General features: G+C 39.2%; 1 protein-coding gene and 1 long non-coding RNA gene across 3 annotated transcripts; one reads left to right on the plus strand and one right to left on the minus strand.

The window, feature by feature from the left end:
• Positions 1-327: 327 nt before the first annotated feature.
• On the plus strand, positions 328-5,935 carry LOC147224265 (uncharacterized). Its single transcript, XR_015107452.1, has 4 exons — positions 328-1,096; positions 3,321-3,348; positions 3,796-3,842; positions 5,431-5,935. It is a non-coding gene; the product is annotated as an uncharacterized LOC147224265 (long non-coding RNA).
• A 1,554-nt stretch (positions 5,936-7,489) lies between these two features.
• Positions 7,490-14,970, minus strand: LOC147224266 (rhodopsin kinase grk7-b-like). Of its 2 annotated transcripts, none has more exons than XM_086164398.1 (4): positions 14,380-14,970; positions 13,614-14,051; positions 11,570-11,841; positions 7,490-7,822 (listed from the first exon to the last, which is right to left on the minus strand). In XM_086164398.1, exons 1-4 carry the CDS (start codon positions 14,968-14,970, stop codon positions 7,495-7,497), a joined length of 1,629 nt encoding a protein of 542 aa, XP_086020524.1. In that variant the 3' UTR covers positions 7,490-7,494. The 2 variants fall into 2 exon arrangements, with proteins under 2 accessions (XP_086020524.1, XP_086020525.1); XM_086164399.1 differs by having other exon boundaries at positions 7,803-7,822; positions 11,704-11,841.
• Positions 14,971-15,923: the final 953 nt, after the last annotated feature.

Here is a 15,923-nt window from a genome sequence, read left to right on the forward strand (position 1 = left end):
GAAAACCGAATGAAGGCACTTAGGGGGAAAATTGTAATTGTAATGTTCGATGTTCTTATAAGGTAATCTAGCTGTTCCCTCCACTCTATCCACTCCCAGCAGTCTTGTACATAGGAGCACCTGAACATTTATTAACTTTAGAAATCAAACACAGTGATTTTTGTGTCTTCAACGTTCAGCATTCCTCCCATGTCCCTCATGTCTCAAGTCCAGGGCATCAGTGAGTGAAATAAAGTGAAATAAAGTGAAATAAAGTCATTACTAATTCTGTGCTGTGCCACATTAATAATAAACTCAAGGGGTACCTTCTTAATCACAATATTTACAGCTGATACTTGCCCCATGTAAATGTATCTTAAATTTGTATTTTCACTCTGTAGTATCTAATTTCAAGATCATCTCCTCATTGCTACCTACTATGTTTTCTATTCATGGAGGTCTTCAAACTGGGTCATGAGACCCCTTTATACAGTTGTAAATTGATGTCTGTTACAGAAGAAATACTACACCCAGGTTATTTACTGCCTCTGTGTTGTCAGCATACACAAAATAATGTGTTATCCACTCTTACATACAGATTGTAACTCCTGGTGTGAAAATTTTGCAGAAAAGGAAAGAAATTGCATTCATAAAATAAAATACTCTCAAATCATAACTCCGAAATGTTATGAACAAACTCCAAAATCAGGCTTTTGCCAATGAGAGCAATGAGACCTCTGCATTAGAAACGCACAGTGTTATGAAGCGTATTTGCAAGGGATCACCTCGATGATATCTGATTCTCAAGTTCTCAACTGCTTTCTGCACACTGGCATTGTGACCACAAGAAAGATTGAGAGAGAGACAAAGAAAGTGAAGAGAGAGGGTGACAGAAATAGCAGCACCAAGAGGGATACAAAGAGTGACAGAGAGACATTGAGAGGGTATAAATAGAGGACGACAGAGGGCCTGACAGAGAGAAAAATAAGCAGAGGCAGAAGCAACAGACGACTAGTATGAGATGGCAGAAAGGGAGAGTGAGGGAGAGAAGGGAACAAAGAGCTTATTGTAAATGCTGAGCACTAATCGTCTCCTTTTAGGTTGCCAGATACAACAGGTGAGAGCAGTTTGACTCCCTACAGGCACCATGAAGCTTTTAGTGCCTCTCCGTGTGTGTGTGTGTGTGTGTGTGTGTGTGTGTGTGTGTGTGTGTGTGTGTGTGCATGCGTGTGTGCGTGTGTGCGCGTGTGTGCATGTGTGCGTGTGTGTGTGTGTGTGTGTGTGTGTGTGTGTGTGTGTTGGTGGTGGTTAAGGGGTGGGACAGTTGCCTGTACACGGGAAATATAAGAGAAGTCCACCAATGCCAACTCAAACGGCAAATGAGAAGTGAAGGGCACTCCATCAAAAAATTCTTTTCAGATTCCAGGGTCTTGCCTAAATGTATTTGTTATGGGTATGCGTGTGTGTGAATCTTTGTGTGAATGTACGTGTGTGCATGTGTGTGAGTGCGAGGATGTGTTTGCTTATTCTGACCTTAAGAGGTAATATTTGCATATCTCCAAAGAATCAGTCAATTTTACTTGTACCACCAGCGATAATCTTTCATTAATTTAAAACAACAGTTTGACAAATGATTATGTTCTAACAGTGTGAAAAGCATGTTTATGTTTATATTTTATGTATGTAGGGTATATATATATATATATATATATATATATACTCATGGAATTGGAGCTGCCAGGCAAGAGGTCTCGAGGAAGACCAAAGGGAAGATTTATGGACGTAGTGAGAGAGGATATGAAGGTAGTTGGTGTGAGAGAGGAGGATACAGAGAATAGGGTTAGATGGAGAAAGATGACTCGCTGTGGTGACCCCTGACGGGAAAAGCCGAAAGAAGAAGAAGAAGAAGAAGAAGAAGAAGAAGAAGAAGAAGAAGAAGAAGAAGAAGAAGAAGAAGAAGGGTATATATATACTCACACACTTATAGATATGAATGGATTACTGCTGCTTAGTAATGCAGACAGAGGAACTTCACTTAACAATGCAGTCTTAAGGTCTACTTGTTACTAGTACTGAATAGAATAAACCCACTGTCCCTAATGGGGACTGATTTTTTAACTAGTTATGGTCAGTCTACACTTTTTTTTAACTGAGTCCAATTAAGTAAGGGACATTAAAAGTAGGGAGTTAATGCATGCTTGTGTGCGTGTTTGCATGTGTTAATGAGTAACAATCTGTCCTGGAATATAACTGTGGGCATATAGAGCACATCCTGATGATGATCACAAGAAAATGCTAAGCCCTTTAATCCATCATATTCAAGTTTAAAACACCACTCACCAACGACAAAAAGGTTTTTCTTTTTTGTTCAGGTTGCCGATAAAGAACTGGTAGTAAATTGTGCTCAGCTGAATAGACAAGACAGAAAAGACAGACGTTCATCCCCATTTCACTTGTTCGTCAGAATAAGAAATGCATATATGCAGAAGTCGAAAGACTCCCTCCTTGCGTAAATAAAGGCACGATATTAGTCAAGGTTTAAAAAGGCACCGGGATCTTTTGCTTGAGGACAGACTGGTACTGGCCTTTCTTCTCGTGACAGAAATAGCTATCATTTTACAGTTTGATCCAGTTGTATAAATACAGTGACAGTGAGTCTTTGAAATGCAGTGACAGAATAGATACTAACAATGGAGATGGAATTGGATTCAGTCCCAAACATCTTTTACACCAACTGTCATCATCTTTTTTTTACCATTTACAAAGAGGGCAATAAGGACTGCTAATTAAATCAAATTAGATACAACAGGGGAAACTGACACCACCCCACAGGTCATATTTCTGTTTTTGTCTCACTGACATTCAATGTGGTGGAAATGTTTGCTTTTATACTTGTACTATACTAGTGAAAACACTTTTCTCATTAAAAGCACTTTTTTATATTAGGTAAAACATGTGCAAGCTGACACTAGACAGAAATGTCTTCGCAAACTTCAATGCTAAAATCCAGTTGGTCAGTGACCTTCCGGGAAAGCATTGTGTACTCTACACAAATTATATTAAAACATGGGCTGCAGGCCCCTTTTTTAAATAGCTCACAAGAAGAAAGGCTGTAAAACTTCTCACTGATAAAGTATAATTTTTGTTCTTCCTTCAATTCATTTGAGTTGCTGAGGTCAATCCATCCTTGGGCAGATATAAGAGACCTTTACACAAGAACTTGCGTTTCTGCAAGCTGTAATTTTTTTCATCTTTACGCCTTTTTCTTGTGATATTTGTCTTGTTCAGGGGACTATCATTTTCTTATTCTTTCTTTCTTTTTGGTTTCATCTTGGTGACAGGTGAGCAGAAAGCTGAAGAATGAAACAGGTAAACTGAGAAATAAAAGAAGGCATTTTATAATGTATAGTAGAAGCTAAGTCTGAGGCAAGAACATTTTGAGGTTTGTGGGAGGTACTTTAACCTCCTGAGACCCTACTTTGGTTTGTCTCCTGGGGTGCAGCCTTTGTAGAACATACATTTTAAATTTCTCATAGCTGTTAAGGACTTGTGAGACCAAAGGTAGGTTTTGCTTCACTGTCTTCATACTCCTTATTTCTACAACAAAAGTAAGTTTTTTAGGTTAATGGGGCTAGATATGCCATGCATTGGTGTGTTATTCAGTTATTCTGTTATTGCATAGATGTGTTATTCTATTATTTTGCATTTTCAGGGTGCTGAAAATGTATTTGAATTGATGGATGTCAGTAAATGGTCTTCACGTAAATAGTAACAACATCTTTTTATGCTTTATGCTTAATGCTTTATGCTTATCAGGCTCTCTTCATGACGTTGTCCAGTGCTGGCAGTGAAAGATGTCTGAGGTCTGGATGCCTCGGAAAGAATATCATGCCTCCACAAATAATCTCTCTTTCTCTCTTTTTCTCCCTCTCTAAACCCCCACTTCACAATTCCTTTTTGTCTGTCTCCGTGTCCCTATCTCCCTGTCTCTCTTTCTCTCTTTCTCTTTCTCTCTCCATTCTCCTCTCTCTCACACACACCACACACCCACACACACACACACACACACACGCACACTTACACACCACACACACACACACACACACACACACACACACACACACACACACACATATGCACACTTTCACACATCACACACGCACACACACACACACACACACACACACACACATATGCACACTTACACACACAAACACACACACACACAGAAATTCACTCATGAACAATGAACATGCTCTGTTTCTTTTGGACAGCCCAGCAGGAATTCACTTATTTGTGGAAATGTGAAGAATTTAAGCAATGATGCTTTGAAAATTTCAAGTTAACCAGAAACTAAACACTTCCCAAGAGGCATTGGGGTCACCCTGCTGGCTTTGCACATTAAGGATCACTATGTTAGCTCTACATTCCAATCTGTGTTTAAGCTCGATTCCATTGCTATCTTCCTTGCTTTCTTTATTGCAAAATGTAAAATGTAAAAAGTTAACCGGAAACTAAACACTTCCCAAGAGGCAGTGGGGTCACTCTGCTGGCTTTGCACATTAAGGATCACTATGTTAGCCCCACAATTCCAATCTGTGTTTAAGCTCGATTCCATTGCTATCTTCCTTGATTTCTTTATTGCAAAATGTAAAATGGAATCTGAACCATTAGAGACCCTGCAAGGACCTTTGGTTTTGAGTATGAAACAGTGCACAAAACTGCTCTCATTCCTCCCTGTTCAGGCCTTCTCCCACATGGCTGTAACTTACTTCCCCTGCATAGACTGCCTCTCTGTCTCTAATGTTTAACTACTTTCTCACCTCCTAAATCCTAACACACACTCTCAGTCACACCCTGGTATACCCACGGACGCCAGTCACTGCACATTTCATGTTTACCTCACTATAAATGCGGCACAGACACACACACATTTACAAAGATGCATAAAAACATATACACACTCACACCCAATGAAGGGAAAAGGCAACAGTATTGCTACATGTGATACCATCCCAAGGATGCCAGGGCAGAGCTGAAGTGTGGGACATGCCTTTGATGTGAATCCAGAGTATGGGCATGCAACAAATGGAGATACCAAATTACACCCTGTCCTGCTTTGATCTCTAAAACCCCATGCCTGCCTCTACAGAGGTAATAAGATTGTGTGTATGTGAGTGTGTGTGCCTCCGTGTGTTTGTTTGAAGTTCACACATTTGCTTGCATAATGCTCTGTGACAAGTACTGTATATAATGCATACTGAATACATGCTTGCGTTATCTGCATGCATGAATGCATGTGTGGACGAATGTGTGTATTATAAGGCAGCAGTCACTACATGATGACAAGCGAAGGGCAACTGAGCCCTGGGAGAGGCTTGTCTGTGTCTGGCAAAATCATGTTCTTGGAGACCTTTTCCAAGGTTTGTCTTGTCATCACTTTGTCCACAGCGCAGTCCTCACTCCACCTCTCCAGATGACGATGATGATCTGGTTACATCTTGAATTTCCATCGAAACCACCTTCTAATATCATGACAGTCGATCATCAGTGGAGGCACTTCTCAGCCAAGTGAAGTGACCCTCTCTCAGGAATAAGCGCAATGCATGTTCACGTTTACGTGCCTCTCATAACTGAGATTGTGGACACTGAGAAATGAACAATACACTCTCGCCTGTGCTCACTTTCTTCCAAACACACAAACACAAGCTGGCTGTTTGAATAGATGATGGTAGATGGTATCTTTCTCCGGAGAATTCCTTCAAACAACTAAAACATTGTCACGTTGTCTGAGCTCTGAAAATTAATCATGTGTTTTTTAATTACCTTTTCATTCTCCAACATAAATTTTCATACAAATGGTATCATCTGCTCAAACATACAGTTAAATAGATAAATTAAATTAATCCATGCATGTAGAATGATGACATCAATTAAAAAAAAAATAGATTACAATAATCATAAAACAAAAGGTTATGACATTTCATTGGCAGACCAGCATCAAAATTAATTTTATAACTTAAAGACTGTAACCATGGAACATAAATTAAACTTGGAATGTAATACATTTTAATTACAACAAACCAGTATTAACTGCTTGATTAGTTTATTTTATCTTCAGATAAAATGCGATGTTGAACTGTCATATCAGGTTGTCATTTTATTTTATTATGATCATATTTTATTTCTGGTCATAATAAATGCGTTGAAACTTTTGTCTCTTTTGGCTTCTTTACCTTACAAAAGTTCACTTACTTTTTGTCTCTTACATTCAAAAGCACCTGTCTTTTTTTCTCTTAGGACAGAATTGTCCCTCACCTTAACACACAACTACTACTATTACTAAAACATATTTAGCATTACCTTTTGGACATGAATTTCTTTACTACTGAATCTTTTGTCAAACAATAATATCCCTAGATAGCTTCAAGATGTAACAATATATGAAAGCTCTATGAAAGATGTAGTGTACAGGAAGTACATTTCTGTAGCTATGCTGTGTGATAAAAGTGGTGGTTCATATGTAATTGTCCGTTGTTTTGGGGGTAATAAGGTGGTCTTAAAGCCAAAGTTATGTTTCTTAGCACAAAAGTACAACAGTTTGGCTCCCTGCATCTTCTCATAAAAGCTGAAAAAGTCATCTGGTGCAAATAAATACCAACCAGGTTAATGGGGATGATGAACACTGCTGCGAGAGGTTGAAAGCACTTTATGGGAATATGGCGGCACTTTGTGGTTAACATCTGCCACCTCACACCAGCCTGCTGCTCTGAAATCTCATGAAATGTGGCCATTCGCATTAGATAAGGACTCAAAGGAATCTATGAGAAACTTAAGCCTTTCGAACCAATAGGCTGTATTACATTACAAAAACTGATCATAAACCATGAAGTGACACTCAGCTATGTTGTTGCTTGTTTAGACACACATGTATGCACTTAGGCTCGCCAAATTGGCAGAAAAGGGAAATGGAAACTATGAAGGTACTGCACTCTAACCGAGAAGCATGTGTGAGGTAAAAAGCAACAGATGCAACAGGATGTTTGCATATTTTTCCTCTCAGACATTTTCCGAAAACTATAACAACAGTTGTTTAATCAAGAAGCACCTTTGTGTCTACTGCACGAGGATAATGAAAACTCACTCAACAAAACATAAACAATTAACTTGTTACTGCAACAAAACCTTTTCCACATGAGAAATTCTAACTATGACAATGAATTAAACACACTGTAGGTATAAGTTTATCATCTTATGCAAACAACACAATGACTGGTAAGCAATACTAAGTGCGTCATTTGTGAGCAGATGAAAACTGTTTTTTTGGTGCTATACATTAATATTTTAAAGCTTTTGAGGATTTGGCCACTCCATAAAAAATGTAATAAGAGATACCGAGAAGCACCAAGCATTTCTTGACCAAAGGAACCAAAATAAGGACACGTATTTAAATATTTTCAAGTAACGAAGTTGTTGTTTTATGCCCTATTGTGTATGCATGTAAGCATTTTGTGCTTACAAAATGATGCACATCTTGGATCGCCATACAGTCCGACAATCATCACAGTTCAATTTACGGTCATTCAGCTCATCAAATAACCCACAGTCTATCATTTCCTTCTGCCACTGGATGGAAACAGCACCCGTGCTGAACTCCTCGAAGAATTTCTCATCTTTGGTATCAAACTTAATGTCTTTGACTTCAGACGTGTCCCTGAACTCACCTGTGTCCCGGGCATAAACCACGTTGGACTTTGGTACCCAGGGTGGCTCTAACAAACCCGCCTCCAGTCGACGTAAATTAATACTGCTAAAAAATGTGTGTTTTCGTGGATCATCACCTCTAGTATCAAAGAGAAAAAAATGGGGGGAAAAAACTAAGCAGCAGCACTCTTACTACTGATGAAATATGAACAAAACAGAAACAGATCAAATATGTAAATATGTGTAAGCTGTGATTTTAGTGATGTTTTAATGATCATATAGGTTTTCTTCTGTTATATTGGTGCATCTCATGGGATAGTGCAGTTTTGTTATGGTTATATTCCACTCCAAGCGGAGAAATTATTGGGCAAATATTAAGATATAATATGAGAATATCGGGGTGCTAGAATAACCATTATTTTAATCTTAATATTTTGTAGCAAACTTTCAGTAAATTTCTCATTCATTGTGGGATTATTTTGTCTTCATTTTCTCATTTCAGTTATTTTGCAATCTACATATGGCATTTTGTCTTTTAATCACTAAGGAAATATTTATGTTTTTCCTGAAAAATGTGATTGGTGTGCTGATTTCTAGATAGTCCATAACGTTTACAAGAAACAGTTAAAGCCAAAACATGTCATAGTGTAATCTTCATTCCAAATGTACTTCTTCTCCTTTCGGCTTTTCCCTTCAGGGGTTGCCACAGCGAATAAACCTCCTCCGTCTAATCCTATGATCTATATCCTTCTCTCTCACAACAATTACCTCCATATCGTCTCTCACTACATCCAAAAATCTTCTCTTTGGTCTTCCTAGAGTCCTACTGCCTGGCAGCTCAAATTCCACCAATATATTCACTGTCCCTCCTCTGCAGATAACTGAACCATCTCAGTCTGGCTTCTCTGACCCTCTCTCCAAAACATCTAACATGTGGTCTTCCTCTGATAGACTCATTCCTGATCCTATCCATCCTGGTCACTCCCAAAGAGAACCTTAGCATCTTCATCTCTGCAACCTCTAGCTCTGCGTCCTGTCTTTTTGTTATTGAAACTGTTTCTAGGCCATGCAGTATCGCTGGTCTCACCACTGTCTTACCCACCCTTTGTTGCATTCTGGCTGATAGTCTTCTATCACATAGTACCCCTGACACTTTTTCCCCCCTTCCCAGCCCACTTGAACCTGTCTCTTCACCTCTTTTCCACACTCTCCATTGCTCTAAACTGTATCTGACTTACCTGAAATCCTCCAACCTTTGGATCTCCACGCCCTGTTGCCTCACCGTTCCACCTGAGTTCCTCTCATTCCCACACATATACTCTGTCTTGTTGGAACTAACTTTCATTCCTCTCCTTTGCAGTGCAAACTTCCACCTCTCTAGACTTTCCTCAACCTGTTCCCTGCTCTCACTACAGATCACAATGTCATCTGCAAACATCATAGTCCATGGGGATTCCTGTTTAACTTCATCTGTAAGCCTGTCCATCACCACTGAAAAGAAGACGGCGCTCAGAGCTGATCCCTGATGGAGTCCCACTTCCACCTTGAACTTCTCTGTTACCCCTACAACACACCTCACTACCTTCTCATAGCTAACATACATGCCCTGCACCAGTGTAATATCCTTCTCTGCCACTCCAGATTTCCGTATACAAAACCAGAGCTCCTCTTTTGGCACCCTGTCATATACTTCTTCTAGTTCTAAAAAAAACAATGCAGCTCCCTCTTGCCTTCTAAGTACTTCTCTATGAGCATTCTCAAAGCAAATACTGCATCTGTAGTACTCTTTCAAGGCATGAAGCCATAGTGCTGTTCACAAATACTGACTAAGATGCTCTCAGTCTAGTTTCTTTTACTCTTTCCCATAACTTCATTGTATAGCTCATCAACTTTATCCCTCTATAGTTGCCACAATTCTGCATATCCCCCTTATTCCTAAAAATGGGCACCATCACACTTTGTCTCCATTCTTCAGGTATCTTCTCACTCTCTAAGATCTTGTTGAATAATCCAGTCAGAAATGTTACCGCTACCTCTCACTTTTACTAATCTCTGCTACTTTGTGGTCTACAATAGTCCCCTCTCCTACCCTTGCTGCTCTTTCTTTTTTCTCATTCATCAACTCTTCAAAGTACTCTTTCCGTCTTCCCATCACTCCTCTAGCACCTGTCAATACATTTCCCTCTCTGTCTTTCATCTCCGAGACCTGTTGCACATCCTTTCCATCTTTATCTCCCTATTTCGCCAACTTGTAGAGATCTTTCTCACCTTCCTTACTGTCCAGCCGAGCATACAGGTCACCGTACGCCCTCTGTTTTGCCTTTGCTACCCCAATCATTACCTTACGTTGTATCTCCCTGTACTCCTGTTCTCTTCAGTCCTCTCAGTATCCCACTTCTTCTTTGCTAACCGCTTTCTCTGGATATACTCTTGCACTTCCTCATTCCACCACCAAGTCTCCTTATCTGCAGTACTTCCCTTCTAGATAACACACCAAGCACTCTCCTACTTGTCTTTTTGTAACACTAGCTGTTGTTGTTCAAACATCTGGAAGCTCTCCCTGACCCATTGACCCAGAGCCCTTCTCAACTCCTTCCAGAAAACCATACAACACTCCTCACTTTTCAGCGTCCATCACTTTGTCCTCTGTTCTGCCTTTGTCCTCTTAATCTTACTTACCACCAGAGTCATCCTACAAACCACCATCTTATGCTGTCTGACTACACTTTTACCTGCAACTGCTTTGCAGTCACTGATCTATTTCAGGTTACCTCGTTTTACCTAGGCATACAAGATGTAGTCTACCTGCGTGCTCCTACCTCCGCTCTTATAAGTTACCCTATGTTCCTGTCTTTTCTGGAAAAAAAATGTTCACTACAGCCATTTCCATCCTTTTTGATCCCTCTGTCCCAATCTGACCCTCTGCATTCCTATCCTGTATACCAAATTTGCCCATCACTTCATCCCCTCTATCGCCTGCACCAACATGATCATTGAAGTCTGCACCAATTACTACTCTCTCATCTCTGGGGATATTTTGCATCACTTCATCTAGCTCCTTCCAGAACTTCTCCTACCCCTCAACCTCACTTTCCAAGTGCAGGGCATAGCCACTAACAACATTGAGCGTTACATCTTCAATTTCCAATTTCAGACTCATAAGTCTATCTGACATTCTTTTGACCTCCAGAGCATTCCTAACAAACTCCTCCTTCAAGATAACTCCTACTCCATTTCTCTTCTTGTCAGTACCATGATAGTACAACTTAAAGTCTGCTCCCAAGCTTCTGGTCTTACTACCACCTGGTCTCCTTGACACACAGTGTATTCACTTTCATTCTCTGGATCATGTCGACCACTACTCTCCTTACTCTCAGTCCCAGACTCTTGCCTTTCCTCTTCTCTCTCTGCTTCCAAACACGCCTTCCTCATCTCCTTTGACCTAAAATAGCCCAGTTTCCATTGGTTCCCTGTAGGTCATCAGTACCAATGGCGGTCATTATTAAACAGGGCCTTTACCGATCAAATGTACCCTATGTAAAAATAATTTTGCAAGCCCATTTATATACATAATACAAATACTTCCCAAAGAAAAGCATTGCTTCATTTTTACCTTCAAGATCCAATTTGAAAAGAGAAGAGACATTTTTTGACAATGTTTCTGTGTTGTTTTCATCAGTGTACGACTTTTTTTTTAAATAGCACCCCTATGACAGGGATTCACTTGTAATTTCTATTAATTTCTATTGAAATTAATCATTTCTAAAATAAATTTCTATACTTTAGCAGGGTGATCTTTTTCACCCTTTTCATAATTTGTGGAAAAGTTAGATGCGATCAAAAGTTCCAGAACCATGCTAATCCCATGTGATATATTTTTACTTACTGGCACCCAAGGCGTTGCTCCACTTTTTTCTTTAGAAAGCTTCTGATTATGTCTTTGCTGGGAGCATCAAAGTGCTTGTGGTTGAACTTGCACTCATCCTCAAGTGTGCGACGGTTTACCTCATCTTTCTGCACCTTTTCTTTGAAGTCTTTAAATGGCAGTCGAGCAGCAACCATCTCATAGATACTGCAGCCAAGAGCCCACCAGTCCACTGACGTGCTGTAGTACTCCTGCCTCAAAATCTCGGGAGCCATGTAACCTGTTGTACCAGCCTGAGCACACAGACAGGAGAATAAAAGACTTTCCCTCAAATTTATAACATACACATGATCAACAGGTCTTTGTGGTATTTTGGTCTGTCCATAATTAGGTTGTTTTTAATACATTTTTTGTACTTACATCTCCCTCTGACCAAGTGATGCCAATATGCTGTTTTTCCACAGGCGTTGAGCTGAGCAGCAGTCCCTTATTTAAGACGTGTAACAGAGGCCGCTGTCTACCTCACATACCATAAGAATAATACACTGACAGAGGCCATTGTGCTGCAATAAAGTAGTCTTTAACTTTTTAGACTTGAAACACATTTTGGTGTCAACCAACCGGTAAAAGTCTGCTACTTGCCAGTAGCATAACAGCATCACCAAGCTGAAATATTGATAATGTCAACTAAATGTAAAGTTAGATCTCTCTTGCTCTCTTGATTTTAACTTTCAGGCCTATTGTTATCTTTAAATTCAATGACCTGCATTAAATTGGAAAATGTCATACATTGCTCTGGAATATAGTACACAGAATAAAGAAGAATCTCAAGAAAGCAAAGACATGATTACACATTTGTTACATATACAAGAACAACATTTTTCAATACATCACTCATGTCTGGAGCCTTGTATTATTTACTGAACCAAATGGTCACATCCTAGTGACAGCATAAATCCCAGAGGACATGGTTTTGAAAAATATCCTCAATGGTGACGTTAAAATTCAGATGACTGTCCTAAAAAAACATATCCAAGATTTTATAGTGGAATTGTTTCATTAGCCAAAAATTTGTAAAAAGTCAGGATCAAAGGGAAGAAGTTTAAAGTTAATGTTATATTCAGTTCTGTCTATTAAAGACCTTGCTTTAGTTATTCTTACTGCTAATCCAGCTCAAAGAAATGCTTGTCCCACTTGAAATTGAGTGAGGAGACAATCCAAATCAAAATGATCAAATATGTTGAAAAAGAAAAAAAGACTGCAATGGTTGATCTGGAAAAATTAAGACTCAAGTAAGATTCAAATTCTTTTAGGCTTTATTATATTAAATTGAGCAATATCTTTCCCAATTTTAATGATCACATTTGTTTTTCAAAAATACATCTGTACCATTGTATGAAAAATGATACAAGCAAATATTTTATGAGTCAAGAAACTGGTCAGTTTGTTATATACATTTGCTAACATGAGCCTAGTTTGTACAGCTGTGTTGTATCTATGTATCTTTCATATTCCCAATATTTGTAATTGGTCTTGGACCTAAAGGCCCATTTTAAATCTGGTTCCACTTTACTATTCAGCCAAATAGCCTTTTCTTGTTTGGAAAGGTTTACCAACTCATCTCTTTACGGAGAGGCCATATCTAGAATTACTACAGCAAAGATTAACCGTTGATCTGGGGTCTTGCCTCCTTTAATACGACTAATTTGGGTCACACGGGGCTATGCTCTCTTGTTTCAGATAAGGACTATGACCTATAATATCCATTCCTACCTGTAGGGTGGCTGTACAAACAGATTTGCAGCATTAGTATAGTTTGGTAGCAGAAAAACAAATGAACCGTATGTTGTCTTGTAATGGACAAAATTACAATAATATAAAGGCACTGTGGGTGTAAAGGATAGTAAACACGTTTGCCTACATATGCAGTGTATTGATCCCACAAACCTACACCTTTAAAGGAACCACTCTGTTCAGTAAAGATCACAAATACTTTGAGGGCAGTGTAGGACAAGTATATGCAGATGAAGTATAGGTAAAGCTTAGAACAGGTCACCACACTAACCTTCTGGCAGATCATTTTGCCCATTGGCAGCTCAACAGCCAATCCAAGATCGGACAGCCGACACTGACCCTTATAATCCAGCAACACATTCTCGGGCTTCATATCACGGTACACAATTTTCATGGCGTGAAGGTGGAGGATCCCTGTGGTTATCTGGGCAACATAATAAACCACACGTTCCATACGGATCCCACGTTCTCCAAGTTCATAAATGTGGAGCCTGAGGTCTCCACCATCCATGAGGTCCATGATCAGGCACAGGTGGGTTTTGTTGTCATAGGCATAAACAAGGTTTACAATAAACAGGCTATTGACCTTTTCTAGAATCTTCTTCTCCTGAAGGGCCATTCGTTCACCACCCTTTTTTTTCAAGTGTCTTTTATTTATCTTTTTGCAGGCATACATTTGTCCAGTGTGTTTCACCTGCACCACACAAACCTGCAACCCAGAACAAAACTTATTTCATACAAAATTATTCATATCCAGAAGCCCAGTTTTAAAATTGATTCACAACATTAAATACACTACTTTATGGAAAACAAACTTGTTAGAGGGACATTCCAAACAAATTTTTTATCTCTTGTATCATGAGTAGTTTGATTCCAGTGTTATTCGAATGGTGATTAAAGGGTTCTGACTATTCATTTCAATTAAGTCAGTTTTACACAGCATCATTAATTACATTTTAGATTCAGTCGTAACAATTAAAATTAATTTTCTTAATCTTTAGGTTATGCAACTCAAGTTTTAGATTTTTTACACTTACCTCACCAAAGCCACCTTTTCCCAATATCCGAAATTCATAAAAGTATTTGTCAGTTATCTTCTGCTTCTCATACTCTTTCCACTGCAGAAATGTATAAAAGAATGGGCTCTTCAAATACTCTGAAAAAGGTTTTTCCTTCAGAAAGTCTCTTGTAGCGTCTCGCATCTTGCCTATCATTAGCTCATTAAAATTCTTGTATGATAAAAGCCTACATGTTTCAGCAGCCTCCCCTGTGAGATAGGAGAGAAAATACTTTGATTCAGGTTGACAGAACTTAGCCAAGATGATTTGTTTGACTTTTGCTCTGCTTTCACTATCTGCAAAGCACCAGTCACCTAGTTCTTGCAAGAACTCAGCAGCAGCCACATAACTGGGGTTCGAGGTGAGTAGAAACTGCTGAAACAACTTTCTTCCAATAGGCTGCTCCTCGCATAAAGACTCGTACTTTCCCACTGCCAGAGAGGACAACTTCTTTGGTTTGGGGAGAGTCAAAGCAAGTCTCTGCTGTCTCAACGCATTCCGATCTATGTTCCGAGCCTTCAGGTAGGCTGTGTTCATCACAAGGTTTTCCAGTCCCACTAGATCACTCATGCTGGAGGTATCCCGTGGTAGACAAGCAGGCAGCAGGACCCCAACTACTCAGATGCACCACGATCATCTCCAGGTTTCGGGCACGAGAGAGCATTTCAGGCATTCTATACTAGTCTTGCGACAGTGCTACTGACCTCAGGGATTTGTTAGTGGGTAAGTGTCCATGCAAATGTACTTCCAGACTGACCTCAGGGAAAGCAACTTAGTGGTTTGGACTTAAGAGGCTTTCGTCTTGTATATTTATAGGTTATCCCGCATGAGTGCAGGAAGAGAGCAACCAGTGTGATGTCACAGATGATGACTTGTGTCAGGTAATGTCTTGTTGAGTTTCATGGTTTCATTACAATATTAGATAGTTCCTTGCTGATTTTGACATTGTTATCTAAATTCATGCTGTTACTGAAGTCATTATTGGTTTTAGGGATTCTGATGATCTCATTTTAGCTGATACCTTGCTTATTTTCTGGGTAATTTATTCTCTGAAGATAAAGAAAGTTTTAATGTATCTGGGATGGCAAATCATGATGTAACCATTTGTGCATGGTTACATACTTTTTTTATAGTTGTTTGGAATGGTGTATAGTACCTGAAATGTTATGTGATGTTACTTTAGCATAACCTGACACTATACATAAAATTTCCTCATCATACTTTGTGCATTAGTTTGCTTTAGTACCTGAAATGTTATGTGATGTTACTTTAGCATAACCTGACACTATACATAAAATTTCCTCATCATACTTTGTGCATTAGTTTGCTTTAGTACCTGAAATGTTATGTGATGTTACTTTAGCATAACCTGACACTATACATAAAATTTCCTCATCGTACTTTGTGCATTAGTTTGCTTTGGCTTTGCGTTATAACACAGTATTTCAGCCTAAGCAGGAAATTAAGTGAATATCACTGTTTTTGGATACCATGATACCGAACCATCCAAATTCTGCACAATG

Source organism: Fistularia commersonii, chromosome 18, assembly GCF_037954325.1.
Source record: "Fistularia commersonii isolate RoL2024-O1a breed Wild chromosome 18, RoL_Fcom_v1.0, whole genome shotgun sequence".
Classification (NCBI taxonomy): domain Eukaryota; kingdom Metazoa; phylum Chordata; class Actinopteri; order Syngnathiformes; family Fistulariidae; genus Fistularia; species Fistularia commersonii.